The 16,765-nt window shown below is 34.5% G+C and overlaps 1 protein-coding gene across 3 annotated transcripts in view; it reads left to right on the top strand.

Annotated features, from left to right (window-relative positions):
• The first annotated feature begins 1,553 nt into the window (after positions 1–1,553).
• Positions 1,554–16,765, top strand: part of LOC105152678 (pancreatic triacylglycerol lipase) — a 108,016-nt gene continuing 92,804 nt past the window's right edge. The window contains exons 1-4 of one of the 3 annotated variants that reach the window (XM_087411257.1): positions 1,554–3,595; positions 8,445–8,499; positions 8,676–8,821; positions 8,907–9,149. In XM_087411257.1, the coding sequence (XP_087267383.1) occupies positions 3,574–3,595; positions 8,445–8,499; positions 8,676–8,821; positions 8,907–9,149 (466 nt within the window). In that variant the 5' untranslated portion in view covers positions 1,554–3,573. Of the gene's footprint in view, positions 3,596–3,622; positions 4,173–8,444; positions 8,500–8,675; positions 8,822–8,906; positions 9,150–16,765 lie in introns of those variants that run through there. The other 2 variants (XM_087411255.1, XM_087411256.1) reach the window with 2 other exon arrangements.

The following is a 16,765-nucleotide window of genomic DNA, read 5'->3' as shown; positions in this document are numbered from 1 at the left end:
ACCGAAAATATTTGCACTCAATTGCATCAATTGCCGTAATCGACATAATCCGTACTCAGCTCGAGAGCTATTAGTCGATTGTAACGTTGTGTTAATGATTGCGACAATTGATGTAATTGAGTGCAAATCGGTTTTCATACTTTGTGTGTTAATAAATAATGTAATTCTTTCAAGATTATAAGGTTATCATGACAACAAGGAATATGTAATTAAAAGAGTTAAATTATTTATTAACACTGAAAATATATATGAGAATTAATTTACTATGTTTGTATCAAAGATGTGTCAAGCAATTGGAAAGCACCCATTGAAATCTGATAATCTCAGTCTGCCGCAACTCGCCGCGTACCGGCTAGGGCCATAAACAGTATCTCTAGACCGAGCATTTGAGGAGTGGGAGTAGTCCTAATGTAGAAAAAGACGCACTCACTTGGCCTACGTACGTTCTCTCTCGTTTCACGCCTGCGTATAAAGTGTATCTCTGAGACAAGGGAACAAAAGCATGAAGAAGTGGCGGGCCAACTTGGCTAATAAAAATTTGGGATGACGTAACATCCAACCCGAGACGAAACACATTCTGATTCATGCTCGTCATGAGACTCTCACAGAACATATACGAGACTCTTTTCGCTGATCTGACTGTAAGCTGTTACATTTTAGTTCCTCTTCTCTCTTTCGATCCCCTCTCTCAGAGATACATTTTATACGCAGGCGCGAAACGAGAGAACGCACGTGGACCAAGTGAGTGCGTCCTTTTCTAAATGAGGACTATTCCCATTCCTCAAATTTCTAACAATGCTCAGTCTAAAGTGTATGATTCGCGTAAAGGAGCACGGTGCCGGCGCGCGGATGACAGTGTCATGACGCTGCACTTGTCTTAGCGTCGAGACATTATTGAGTCTCCACGGTCAAACACATACAATGTTCCTAGAATATTAAATGAATATTATTTGTCTCTCTTTTATAATATTTACTTAATATTTTAAGAATATATTATATCTTTTTTTATTGGACTATCTGTTATAGGACTATAGTTAACAGTCGAATTTAAGACAAAATATAAAACTGACTGAATAACCAAGGTTAACGTGAAAATAATTTTTTTGTATTTTATTAATTTAATCACCACATTTATCAATTCTGTTCTTACAAATAAAGTAGATTATTTCATTTACAAGCTAGAAAAATATTAAGGATGCGTTTTACGTTCACGAACTTTAAATACTAACAAGTACCGTTTACACTATTCATTTTTCCGTAAGTGCTCAGGGAAAGGCCACAGAAACATTTATGACGTCATCGTAATGTATATCATAGATACTGTTTCACACAAGTGCTTCGTTCATCGAGATAGAGCAGCAAAAGCGTGAGCACATAGAAGACGCTTACGGTTAAAAATAAACGCAATGAATGTGCGGTATAATCTAAGAATAAATAATAGTAAACATATTTATGCATTTTGGTATTTTCACTACGAGGATCATAATCCTTTTTGTTATCATCCACACTGACAGAAGAATTGACACTTGTTCAAATAATATTATTGTCCAATAAAATTATGGCTTCATGCCACAAGAGCGTTTACAGCGCACGAGAAATAAAAATAAACGATTAAAAACAGCTTATAAGCGTGAGTGCTTAAAGCACATGAGCGTAAAAAATAAACGCAATCTAAATATTACAGTTTATAAAGAATATTCACTATATTATTATCACAGGATCATCTCTTAAGTAAAATCCGGGTCGTATTGGGGGTGTAGAATGAATCAAGGGGAACGAAAAAGTTTTACCATTTTGAAATATCCGCTATAGTTTTCGAATTAAAAAAGAAAACGTCTAAGCCAATGTGCAGTGAAGTCGCGCTGCGCGAATTCGTAGCACGGCTCATCGCGCTTCATTCCATAGCGACGGCGCGCTTGACAATAACGGCATTATAAATTGACGAAAATTTTGCAGTAATTGCGCTAAAATAACATAATAGTTGATGTCAAAATCAAATTTCTAAATGATATTTGTCAAAAATGAGACAAGTCCAATTTAAGATATAAATATTTTATATACTATATTGTTTTAAAAAACGTTTGATTCTTTTTTTTAAATAAAATTTAAAATTAAAAAAATGGAAACAATCAAAGGAGAAACAAACAAGGCTAATGAGAGTACAGCGCTGTTAAGAGTGCGCAACAAAATAATATAAAAACTTTAGTTAAAAATTTTCATTGCGATATCATGATGTCATCTAACGTTGATTAAACGTATCGAATCAATTTTGAGTCATTTTCAGAAATCCGATATATTTTATACTTTATGTATCAATTCTCAGTGTGTGTGTCAAGATTGAGTAACATAACAAATTACCAAATTTGTGACAAAGATCCAAAATGAAATCAAGAATACATCATGAAGCTTTGGATAACATTTAATTTCAGCATTACCAATTTAAATTAAACGTGTATAAAGCAAAAGCAAACACAATAATAAAGATAAATTTTTAATCGAGCAAACTTGAGTGATAGATAAAGTTAATTATTTTATTAATATATATTCACGTCCTGGTCTATTTTGGTGGACAGTGATGAAGGATCGCGAGACAAAAAAGGGCCCGCGGAGAAAAGAGGGAAGGGGGGTGGAGCTTGAGCTCCGATATAGTAGATAGATTCGTCTGAGATAAGTTCGCGATTATTACTCGGCCGCTTCCCAGTTCATTTTAGGAACTCAGAGACGTCCTATGTAAGGGTTATATGGTATGACGATGAACGGATCGCCCTCGCCAGCGTGTCGTCCCTTAGAGCTCTTTAAAAGAACCGGGGAAGGAATAGTAAACAAGAAAGAAGAAAATAAGAAATAAAAAGAAAGAATATAAGTCTGATAGTTAAGAAGATGACCTGGAACAGCCCTGAGATGAAGGCGCGCCAAGGCGGGAAAAAAGGAGGCGAAGGATACCCTGTGGAGAGCGCCCTACTCCGAGAGATTTTTTAGGCTAGATACGTGCCGGGCTGTGAACTATTCGAGAGATGGTTCCGCAGCACGACAACTATTCTTTTCGTGATAGGATAGGACTTTAGATAAATATTAACTAGATTGTTAGATATGATAATAATATTATTATTTATTGTTACATGAAAAGGACGCAAGACCATTCCGGAGCCTGAAGGGCAGAATTGATTTATCAATAGGAATTACAAATATAGAGAAAATGCGCATAATACGAGAATTACAAGTATGGAACTGTAAATACGAGGAATTTACAAGTATCAAAGTTATGTGAAGATTATAAGTACAAAAAATTGTAAGTTACATGAAATTTATAAGTATAGCGAAGTACAAGTAATGAAAATTTTATAAGTACGGAAACTGCGGTGCCATGAAAATTTTAAATTCCCCATCGGGACTTAGCTGCTGGCTTAGCAAGACCGAAAAGTATTCTAAGTATTAAAATGTGTCATGCTTACCGTGCTATCGGGGAAATAAGCTAAGTCTAGTAAACCGAATGAAGAATGTGATCCGTCGGATAGAAATAAGCGAAGTGAGAACCCGAGATGTTCGCAGTATCGGTTTATATATTCAGAAGGAATGATGTCTCGCGATAAGAGGGGTAATTTCGAGCATGATTCTAGAATATTCTACAGATTTTCATTTGTCTATTACTTGTTAAATATTGACAATATCGTATTATTGGACACGAAGTGAATCCCCATGCTTGACTTCGTCATTTGTCTTCATAACGATCGAAATGCACCTGCAACTATCTGTTGTAGAGTTATTTTTATATACGCGTTCCGCGCATCCGCTCAATACGTTGAATTGCTCGCGAGGCTTCGAGTATTCTGTGCTCTATTCTGGTAGTTGGTGATTTTAATTAATGTGAGAAGCCGCTGTTTTTGCGTTTTTGCTCGGTTTCAACAATTGATTTGTAGAAATCCTGTGTGTATTTTATGGAGCGTTTTATGCCGCGATTGGGTGACATTTATAAGCAGTTGTCTTTAATTTTTATTTGGTGATTAAAGAAGGAGAGGTCTTCTTTCCTCATTGGATTTTTTTCCGAAATGAATATGGTGTTTCTTCTTTAAACTTATCTAAAATGATTGTAATGACAAAAGTGATAATAGTGGTTCACGCGGTCGGCGCGTGATCCGTGATAAGGAGATCGTACTCACGGCTCAGCTGTGCAGGTATAAGCCGTGCTTCCCGACTATATAGTATATGCTCTGAGGTGATGATCGGTTTGTTAGTTTTTGACAGCCGGACATTACATATATATAAGATCTCGGTACATTTCGATTTAACTTAGTCTTCTTCGGCCGAGAATAATTTACAAGTTATATCTCACGATATAATAAAGATAGATACTAATTGATGTTTATTTCCGCATGGATTACATCTTACTGATTTTATATATATTTTATACATGCAAGAAGCACACCACAATTTTCCGCATGTATTTTTGTCATTGATTCATCCTCCACCCATTAATTTGATGTCCAAAAAGCTATACCAATTCCAGTTGTTGACGAGAAATAGGTGGAGTCAATCATGATTAAAATTGCAAGAGATACATTCTCAGTCAGAAACGTTGTTTATATTTTGGATATGTATATTACCAAATTAATCGGAACGACTACTAATTTATAATTAACAATAAAATTACTATTTATGTTTCTACTTTCTAAGACAATGTTAACAATCTGATAATGTGCATATCCACAACGTTTCTGACTGAGAATGTATCTCTTGTAATTTTAATTACGATTGACTCCATCCGTTTCTCATCAACAACCGTTTAATTGATATAATTTTTTGGACATCAAATTAACTGGGAGGGGGAGTGGAACAGCATCAATGACGTGCGGAAAATTGTACTGCGCTCCTTGCATATATAATTGTTGCTAAGATGTGATCTATGCAGAAATAAATATAACGTCAATTATAATATTTGTTTTTGTTACATCATGCGCTTAGAACTTGTAAATTATTTTCGGCTAAGTTAAGTTGAAATGCGCACGCGCACTCAAAAGACTTAAATGGCATAAGGGGTCAAGTGATGGTTCTTTCGAATAACCTCAAAGAACTGTTGAATGAAATATAGCATAACCTGATATCATAGTTATCAGCTCCTTTTATTAAAATTATGCGTATGTTTCTGTCATCTGCTCTTAGCGTAACGCAAGATCAACAACGTGGACGTAGCAGATAACTGACTTCATTTGAGATGCTTGATTATCGTGAGTCTCCTCACCTCTCACGTTTGGGGTACTTGATTATCATGAGTCCCCTCGCCTCTCATGTTTGGAGTGCTTGTTTAAAATGCTCCTCCTGAATGGCCAAACAATTAGCTAATCGGTTGTAAAAACTTGAGACTACCTTCCTATTATATTCCTGTGGTATGTCACGTCTCATCAACTATTCGGCGACGCAAATAATCAAAATAATCAAAATTAGATTTGGTGATGTAGATCTTACTTTTTAAATATCCGTAAAAGAAATAGAGGTACTAAATTAGGTGATCGGGGTGGCCGCTCAATTGGACTTCTCCTTTCTATCCATCTGTCGGGGAAAAATTCGTCCAAATATTGTCGTGCTTGTAAAGCATAGTGAGCTGGTGCCCTATCCTATTGGAACTAAACAGGATGGGGCACCGTTAAAGTTTGGACCAACGATGGTCTGTATTGCCAATCTCATCTCGAAGCATATTGTCATATTTTTGAGCTATGAGGTTGTCATCAATAAAGAAAGATCTAAGTATATTTTTACCTAATAATCCAGTCCATACATTGAGTTTTTGCGGATGCGCTTCAACCATCCAATGAGGATTTTCATTCCAGTATTTGCAGTTGTCGATTTATCTCACTAGTCAGCGTAAAAGTTGTCTCATCCGAAAAAAATAATATTGCTTAAAAAGAGAATCTCTGGTGATTCTGTCTATCATCAAATCGCAAAATTCTATGTGACGATCGAAATCATCCTCAGATAATTCCTGAACAAGATGAACCTTATACGGATGGAATTAATTTTTTTTCAATGTTTTATGTACTGACACTAAACCGATATTGTTTTGTTGTGCTGCATCGCGAATAGAACTGTGCGGATTTCGACAAAGGACAACACAATATCTAACGCTTTATCGGAATTTGTTGCTGTAACAGACCTATCTAATTTTGTTGATTCTTAATACTACCTGTGCTCAAAGCGTTTGACAGTACGCTCCACTGTAGACCTAGAAATGCCGATTTGTCAACATCGAAAAGTTTCATTAAATAAGAGAGTCACCTCCTTATAAGATCTCTAGCAATCACTCATCCACACATCATCAAAAGAGATATTTGTTTGAGAGAAGCGAAGGGATTTACGATAATCAAGCACCCTAAATGTGAGAGGCGAGGGGACTTACGATAATCATGCACCTTAAAAGAAGTCAGTTATTTGTCACGTTCACGTCGTTGATCTTGGGTTACGCTAAGAGCAGATGACGGAAACATGCGCATAATTTTAATAAAAGATGCTGATAACTAGGATGTCGGGTTACGCTATGTCTCATTCAACAATTCTTTCCGAGGTTATTCGAAAGAGCCATCACTTGACCTCTTATGCTATTTAAGATTTTTGAACGTGTTTCACCCCTGTATTCCTGGAGGGGGTTGTTACCCCTTACGAAGAAAGATAACCTTTCTGATATAATAAGTGTCCTGCAAATTTCATTAAATTATCTTTCCGTTCAAAAATTATTTAGGTGTCCCGGCATTTTCCGAACACTCTGTATATTATTAAAATAATTAATTTTATGTTATCCAGATTTATTCGTTTAAAAATTGACCTTTATTGTGTTTAACAAATAAAAAATAGAGTAAAAAAGGGCAATTAAGACCCTTAATACACAGTAATTGGTGCGATTATCACATACACATATTTCGATTGTATCTATTAATCTATTACATATACAAAAACTGAACGTTTCGGTTATATTCAAGCTATCCTCAGCAGTCTCAAATCATAATAATAATTGATAACAATCCAATGTTTATAACGTTAAAGAAATCAAATTCAGCAAGCAAGTCTCACAGATTACCATATCTGGAGTGTATATAACCGTCAGTTAATGATTAACTAAGTGCGATCTGAATCAGAAATAATATCATTAAAAAATCAATTACTAAAAAGAAAGGATAACAAAACCTTATCTGGGGACTTACCGACTGCAAAGCATAACTGCACAATAATATAAATTAAATAAATTGAAATTGACAAAACAGATAAAATCAAATTAAATTTCTTATAAAAACATAACGTGCGCAGTGTCAAAAGCAGAGTCAACTTATGTAAAAGAAATAAATATTATAAGAAAGGAAACAACATTGCCAAAAGTTATCGAATTGAAAAACAATATAGATAGCCGCTTAAGTATAATTACATCAATCCAAAGAATTACACTTTATTAATTATGTTCGTATAAGCATGGTGCAAGAACTCCGTGTCTGATTTCAAGTCATTGTCTTGCATTTTAATATTAAGCATTTCAGACACTAACTTTTTGCCAATATATCTCTTATCATCTAAAATTTTTGTGTTCATCCAATCAAAATTATGTAATCTAAAATTGTAATCTATGTTCAGAAATGATAGACAAGTTACCGCCCTTTTTATTAATGTCATTTTTATGTTCGTTAATTCTAGTCTTTAATTTACGGCTCGTCTGTTTCACATAAGAAGAATTGCAATTTTTATAATTAATCTTGTAAACTACATTCTTCTTCGACTCGTAAGAAAGAATGTCTTTTTGTGCTTTAATAATTCCTTTACACACTTTATTGTGTTTGTTTTTGCTTTGTACACATACGACATTATTTATCTTTTATATACTAATTAAATGTGTATATTATTATTACAATTAAAAATTGAGTTCTTATAAGCAAACTTTCCATGTAATATCTCGTATGTATCTCAATATCTCGCGCATGTATCTCATATAAAAAGCTTGGCTTAGAAGAACTCAATTTTTAATTATAATAATACATGCGTTTAATTTAAATTAGTGATACTGATTACATATTATCCAAAGCTTCAAGACGTATCCTTGATTCCGTTCTGGATCTTTACCATGTTCAAATTTGACAATTTGTTATATTATCCAATCCTGACACACTAAGGATTAATACATAAAGTATAAAATGTATCGAATTGCTGAAAATGATTCAAAATAGATTCGATACATTCAATCAACTGTTAGATAACATCATGATATCGCAATACAAATTTTTAACTAAAGTTTTTGTATTATTTTGTTGCGCACTATTAATTGCGCTATACTCTTATTAGCCTTGTTTAATTCTCTTTTGATTGTTTGAAAAAGTTGTGCTGAAGAAATATTTTATTATAATTTTTTTTTATTTTGCTTAAATATAGGTAATGTTTGATATAAGAAAAAATGAGCAACATTTATTTTTTTGTAGGCGGAGTGCCCGTCGAAGAGGACCTCAAAAGCATCTTTCTACGTATTTATATCGGGTACTTATTTTCAAACTTTTGATTTCTTTTATCACTTTATTTGCTTAAAATTAAATTCTTGCGAAAAAAAGAAATCAATTGGATTTTTCGTCATATCAATCTTTTTTGACGAAAAAAAATAAATTTTCCAAAAAATCTATTTTTTTATTATCAATCCAAAAATTTCTTTCTTTCAGAATCACTATACATGAATATATCGATTGCTCACTGGAAAATGCCAGCGCAATTACATCTCGATTAATCACTAGCAAACCGACGGTGATGTACATTCACGGTTTCTCGGAAAATGTAGAGAAAAAGAGCGTACAAACAATAGTGGAAGGTATACCGAAATGACATGTAATATGAAGATGATATTATATGATGATGTAATATTAAGAAGTATATAAATTACTTTTATGTTTCAGCTTATTTGAAAAGAAACGATCATAATATTATCGCAGTGGATTACAGTAAATTTGCGAACGATTCATATGTAACAGTGACAAGAAATGCTCCTCGCGTTGCAAATGCTCTTACGATGATTCTCGATAAGATGACGGAGGTGGACTTTGATACCGAAAAATTGCATGTTATTGGGCACTCCATGGGCAGTCAAATCTCCGGTTATATTGGCAGAAAAGTTAACTTTAAGATACCTAGAATAACAGGTGAAACTCCAGAAGTCTAGTTTTTTGTCAGCTGATTTTAATCATATCACTCATGCTTAATATATTTTGAGTGAAAATAAACTTCAGATAAAATATTTTTAAATGACATTCAAATTTAAAAATACAAAGTTACTTTTTACTCAATCCAAATATTTTGTCCAGTACCAAAACATTTTTAAATAATAAGCGATATTAAAATATTTTGATGATTTTTTTTCTGTTTTTTTCTCAAAAATTCATGAAAATGATGAAATAATTCAAATTCGAATTAATTCTTTATTACTTTTTATTTCACATTCTTACAAATAAAATAATTTTATTTTTTTTTAAAAGTGAAATTTACATTCTGGGAAAAAATATTATATATATGGATATATTTTATATATAATTATAATTCCATAAAATATGTCAATTTTATAAACACACATACACACACACACACACACACATATATATGTATATAAAATTACATATAATTTTACATAACTATATATAAAAACATTTTTTCCCGAGATTTTTCCTAATTGTAAGTTTTAATATTGTTACGTCCGTATCGATAAGAATATAGAAAATAGTGATCAAAATGGCATTATATGTGCGTGCGGGATCGCGGGAGTAGAAGAAAGTAGAAATTGATTGGAAAATATTTTCTTAGATAAGGGAAGTACGATCAGTCCAAGCTGCGTCTCGGAATGAGCGACAAATCAAAAGATGACAGCCCATACTCAAATTTTCAACTAGCGAACTCGAATTAACAGATTTTTTGAGAGAAAGTTTATATATTAAATTATTTGAGAAATAGTTTATATTTAACTGAGTAATTGAAATTATTAATGAACTTGTATTTAATGAGTAATAAGAGATTTGAGAGATATTGTTATTTATTTAATTTATTAGTTAATTTATTGAAAAAAAAATACTAAAAATGAATTGAATCAATATTAATAAATTATAATTAATAAGCAGCGTGATTTAAAAAGAATTTTAGAGATTCGAGTAGATTCATCATATCGGCTGGAGGCAGGGGAAGTGGAAAGAAAATCACGCATCATATAACGTTCCTCAGTTCTTTTATTTACACTTATTTGGTAGCCGATTAATAGATGGAAGAGTTTCCAATTATTTACACGTATATCAGATGCAACGCGAGATAGTTGTTGCAAGTTGGCGCGATTGCTCGGAGTCTGTCGCGAGATGGCGCGGCGGCGGGAAGGGGCGTAATCTTCGAGAAGAGGCGTAAGGATCGCCCTTGCAGTGCACTGTATAGTCCAATAGAATTAGATTGAAAAATTCCTAGTTTGGAAAAAAATTGTAAACCAGCATTTCTTTGCACGGAAATCTTCGGAAAGCCATTAGAAAAGAAATGAATATGTTCGAGATTCGAGATTTGTGTAGGAAATATGCGAAAAAAATTGAATAGTTGCAGAAAGCATGTTTTTTGCTTATATATCGAAAAATATTGATTGTAAATTGATTGAAAAAAAGTTTAGTATGAAAATTGATTTTTGGCAAGACACGCAAGCATGATCCCAATTGCGACAATCATTCCTCAGGATCGGCTAGACGTAGCGCTGTGCTACGAGCTTTATACCTGGAGTGAGCCAAATTATGGACCAAGTCGAAAGTAGTCCGCCGAAAAGGTTTTGTCAGGAACGGCTTTGTCGCGGCGTCTCCGTTGCTACATCATAAAAGGCTTGTATTCCCCCTCCAGGGATCATCAATTTTTCCAGTTTGAGATCGGATTGCCGTTGCAAATAGCTCTCGAACTTCTTATTATCCCTCTGTGACGCTGCAGCGTAGTCCAAAGGTGACCTTAGCTCTTCGATTCTTAACAGTGCGTCCACCACGACATTATCTGCACCCGTTATATGCCGAACATCAGTGATAAACTGGCCAATAAAATCGAGGTAGTGGAACTGGCGTGGCGTGTTTGTTTTGAAATGGCTTTTGCCAAAAACCAACGGCTTGCGTGTAAACTACGAATGTCCGCGCCTCCAGCATATGCTGAAAATGTTTAATAGAGAAATAAATAGCTAGAAGCTCCCTATCGAACGCGCTGTATTTAGTTTCGGCTGGGCTTTCTTTGAGAAGAACGTTAAAGGTTCTTAGCCTCGTTGTTATCCCGCTGCTGTAACGCCGATGCTGCGTACGGACGCGTCGGTAAACAATGCGAGTTCGGCGTCAATTTTTAGATTTGCAAGAAAGGCAGCTTGCGCAAAGTTTTTTTTCGATGTTTCGAACGCCTATTCGGTCTGGGGCGTCCACGACACCGGCGTCTTTCCTTTATTGTTTTCGTGCAGGAAATTGTTAAGCGGCGTCAATGTCTCTGCGGCTCTTGGCAAGAAGCGCTTATAAAAATTAATCATGCCGAGATACCTCTTTAAATCCTTCTCTGTCTTCGGTCTTCTATAATCGTATTGCTTGGACTCGCGCTGCCAGCAGACGAGTTCTTTCTCCGTTTACAAGGTAATCTAGGAATATAACCTCCGGCTGGCCAAATACATTTCGCGGGATTAATAATCACCTCATACTCTCGCAGCCTCTCGAAAACTCTCTGTAGATATTTCTGATACTCTTCCGCTGACACTGATGCGACAAGGATATCATCAATGTACACGTAACAGAAGTCAAAATCACGCAAAACTTCGTCGATAAACCGCTGGAACGTCTGTGTCGTATTCTTTAATCTGAATGACATGTATCGAAATTCGTATATGCCGAACGGCGTGGTAATGGCCGTCTTTGGAATGTTTTCCTCTGTTACGAGAATCTGGTGCGCTCGAACTGGTGAGATCGAAGATCGTAAAGATCATCTTCCCCTGCAATGCTTGCGCAAAATCTTCGATGTGTTGTACGGGGTAACGATCCGGGACAGTACGCGCGTTCAATGCCTTATAGTCCTAGCAAGGTTCCTCACTTCTCTTGGACACTAAATGTAAGGGCGACAACTAGTACATCCTTTAGAGGGCCGTATGATTCCGGCCTCTATCATCTTCTGAAATTTGCTTCGTGGTCGCTAGATGATCCGATGCGAGTCTACGCAGCTTGCACACCACTAGTCCTGGTGTTGTTTCAATATCATGCCGCATCGTACCGTCCTTCAGGTTTCGTAATTTGCGCTAACAATACATGGTACGGCATCGCACCCGCGACCATCTTGATACTTGGTATGTCACATCATACTCAGTGTTCGGGAGAAGATAAACTCGTTATCTGATCAACAAGGCAAGAGTTCTGCAAACGAGAAAACCATAACGAGACAAGAAATCGGCATAAATAATTGGTCTCGACATCTATTATCACAAACAGCCAGGTAAACGCACGTCGCAATCCGAAGTTTAAAGTCATTGTCTCGGTATGTATTTATTGTCGAGCTGTTCCCGAGAACTCGTAAGTCGACCTCTAATGTGACCTACGGATCATCTTCCATGAGTACACGCAGAGATCCGCGCCCGTGTCTATTAAAAATAAAACTTTCGTTGCTTTGTCCGTTACGAAAAGACGACTTGAATCGCTCGTCGTCATCAACAATTAGCCAATGCATTTCCTTGTTGCTGCACCGAGCAAAGCAACTTGCATCGATCCAATTGGGCATCCGGCTCAAGACATCAGTGGTACCAACAAAGCCTGTTTGCTGGATGATCACGGTCACGCGAACGTGGACGCGAACGCGCCCGATTCATTGTCGTGCTTCCGGCGAGACCGACCTTCATCAATCGTCTCGATTGACTTTCGAAGAGCCGTCAATTGCTCCGTCATCTCCTGCATAGTCGTAACTGCGCCAACCTCACTTCTAACTTTGTTTGACTGAAGCTGCGTCGCTTGCACCTTGTAATGCATGAGTCCGAAGCCTCAGAAACTTGAAAAGCTGGCGCCCGAGTGGTCTTCATGATCGCGTCTGCGATGTCCGCGAGTTGATCGACTGAATCCACCGTACGAGTAACCAAATGCGGCTGAATGTATGTGCCGGCAACCGACCGTCGTCCCCCCCCCCCACCCGAAGAGTCACACCTCTCAGGACATCCTCTTCCATAAAGGCGATGATCTTCGTTTAAGTGTCGAACTCTAAGTCCCCGGTCGCTCTTACAATGCACGTCGCACATAACTCAACCCTAATGAGCATCTCGCCCAAAGATGCTCCGCTTACCACCAGCAATATACGCAGGGTTGGGTAAGTTAACTTTTCTTTTAACTAAATTAAGTTAAAGTTAACAACCTTGAAAATTTAACTTACCAAGGAACACAAGTTGAATGTCGTCGATTTAAATGAGCTTTTAGTATGTTGTTCTACAAACAAAAATAAGAGACGTATTTTTTTTTATTACGTACTGAGTCGCATGTTAAGGAGATGAAATCCTCCCTTGAAGAAAATAGGTTTTTTTTTCTTTCGAAGCGAATATCTTCGAAGAGATATGAGAGATAGAAAAAAATTTCTAAATGAAAATTGAATGGTTGCAAGAGTACTTTATAACCATAATAAAACAAATTTTTTTTAGTTATTTATTTATTGTATACTCCCACTCTTCACTCTTATTTTCAAAACTTTAATTTTTTTATATGATCAAAATTAAAGAGCATTTTACGCTGAAAACAATGATGTGTATTTAAATCATGTTCCGGAAAACCATTTTTGAGATATGAACGAAATGTATATAGAGATCGTACCTACGTATTCGTCTCATATTGTGTTGGTTGCGCGAGATAGTGATAAAGGCAACATAGTTTATCACAATACAATAATGATTGTTGAAATAAGTTTTGTAAATAATAATAATAATAATAACAATAATAATAATAATAACAATACCAACAGCAACATTGACTTTGTCAACCTGCTAAAATCAGTCAAATACTTTTGAAGGTACGTTTATAAAAGAATATACAAAATATTTTGAACAATTAAGAACGAAGCATTAAAGAAATTAATACTCTATATTAATAAAATTAATACTTTATATTAATAAAATTTTATTCATTTCATTTTCATCGTAGAGCAGCTAATTCCATTTAATGTTGACATCAATAATGTATTGAAGGCGTCATCTTGATAATGCTTTCACACTACACGGAAAAAATTGCTACAGTTAGACAACCAGCTTACACAACCAGAAATAATAATAAGAATATATTCATTTTACAGTTATCACAACTAAATGTATTGATAAGCGAAAATTATCATTTCTGATTGTAGCATTTTTTCCGTGCAGGTATTTTTAAAGATATCAGAGGGTTAGCTGGTTATCGCTATGTTTTTATCCATTGCTAATGCCGACGTTTTTTGAATCTTTCATTTTATCAGGGCGAGGTCACTGATACTAATATGATACGTCTTATTAATGCAATGTTATGCAAAAAATCGATTTGCTGCTATGTGCAATAAGTCAGCATATGCAGCATTGATTGTGCATAGTCAGTTGATTTTGCTATGGAAATAACGTGCAAATGCTTCATATAAATTGAAAATGGATAAAATGTGCAACTGTGAAACTTATGAATATAAATTTGCAGTAACCTGCAGTAAATGCGGTACTTCTTATGAATTCATAATAAAAAAAGGTACTTATTTCATTATTAATAATTTATATTACATTTATTAATAATATATGTTTTTGATACATTTTCCTTTCTACTTATTAATTTATAAAAAACATTATAATAACCCATGTAAATTTGCGAGTCCTATTTTATAATTAGTGTCAGAGACATTTAGCTAATAATGAAAAAAAAAACAATTTGTCGCAGAATGCCGATAATAATTTATGAGTACATTCTGGAACTCAATTTCTAACTCGTAGTCGAGGTCCAATGAAATTTTTTCGAATATTAGAAGTTTTTAGTCGAGGAATTCTTCTGAAATATTACCAAAATTTGACAATGGAAATTGCAAGGATTGAGGTAGATAGGCGGAAATTTGTAAGTACCATTATTTGTGCATGTGAGAAAAACATTAAAAAATACGTTAATTAGTATATTAAATGGTACGTTAATTGTGTTACATAAATTTATTTTTATATTTACAAAGTACGAATTGAAAAGTAATGGCATTATACCTTTATAGAAATCTAACATTGACTAATATTGAAAGAGTAATTAATTACTTATTTTAACAATAAGTATTAAAAGCACTTGTTCAGTACTCTTACAATTAGTACTTCAAATAAATAATTTATTATATATTACTGTACTTCACTAATAAATTGACTAGTATATATTAGGTGTACAAATAAATTTCCGCCGTTTGACAAAAGGCGCCACTAGCAAGCTATGATTAAAATTATCTGATGTAAAACATTATATCGTAAGGTTGGACATCTGTCAACAATATAACCTTGAAATACTAGCGATTTTGTGTCAGCATCATATATTTTTTTTTGTGCGAAAATGCCGAGTTTTGAGCCGAATAAGCGTCATTTGTGGGAACTTTTGATTTACTTCTTTAATTTGAAGAAATCTGCAGCTGAGGCTCATCGATTGCTTGTAGAAGCATATGATGAGGCTGCCTTAAGTGAGAGAAGTTGTCGTGAATGGTTTCAAAAATTTAAGAACAGTGAATTTGACGTTGAACACAAAGAACGTAGCGGAAGGTCGAAAGTATACGAAGACGCGGAATTGGAAGTATTATTGAATGAAGATTCGTGCCAAACGCAAAAAGAACTTGCACTTACATTTTGACTTACATCAATAAAACATTATGTATCGTTCTTTCCCAATAAATGCTTAATTTTTGATAAAAAACGGCGGAAACTTATTTGTACACCTAATACATATATATATATATATATATATATATATATATTTATATATAATTTGTTTTACTTTTTTTATTTGCAATTCTACGATACAATAATTTTAAAGTTATTGTTAGTTTTTAATATTTTTATTAATATAATATGGTATTTGTATTGATATAAAATGTCAATAATCAATATTTTTTATTTTGTATTTACTACAATTAAAACATGAAAAGCACACACCATGTGTCTTTTTTTAGACATTGCTTAAAATTATCTTTTTACAATGTATATATATATATATATAAATCATTATAATATTTACGGTTTATACAGATTACAAATATGATGATCATGGAAAAAATAAGTTACGAGTATACAGAGAGACTTTTTGCATCATGCGCAAGTAATTACAACTATTTCACCACAAATATCGCATGTTGCTTTCGAATGTTTTTTAAAACAAAAATCGACTGGTGTATCAAATTCTCCTGGCCTATGTTCCAAATATCCACTTTTGTACCAAGCGTGTTTAAACAAATTAGTAAATTTTGGCAATGAAAACTGATTGTGCGTTAATGACTGTAATTTTAAAATAGCGTTTTTAGAATGAAGTTTTACATTAAGATCTATCAGGTGTAGAAGTATGAAACCGGAATTTCCCTATATATGGCACTAACTATCAGTTTAAGGACCACAAGACCGCATCTGCAGCGCCATCATCTCTCTCTAACAGCTGACGAAGATTTCCAACATACAACAACCCAAGTTCCATACACCGGTATATTTTTTTCTAACCTTAAACATCGTCGAGTTTTGTGCCTACGAACTACGATTTGCGGACAGCATTGGTTTTCTGTTATCATTTGAAGAAAACTGCTCGCA

Source organism: Acromyrmex echinatior, chromosome 11, assembly GCF_024713525.1.
Source record: "Acromyrmex echinatior isolate Ae372 chromosome 11, ASM2471352v2, whole genome shotgun sequence".
Taxonomy (NCBI): Eukaryota; Metazoa; Arthropoda; class Insecta; order Hymenoptera; family Formicidae; genus Acromyrmex; species Acromyrmex echinatior.
Note: the sequence above shows the minus strand (reverse complement) of the source record. Positions and strands in the feature narration are given on the sequence as shown.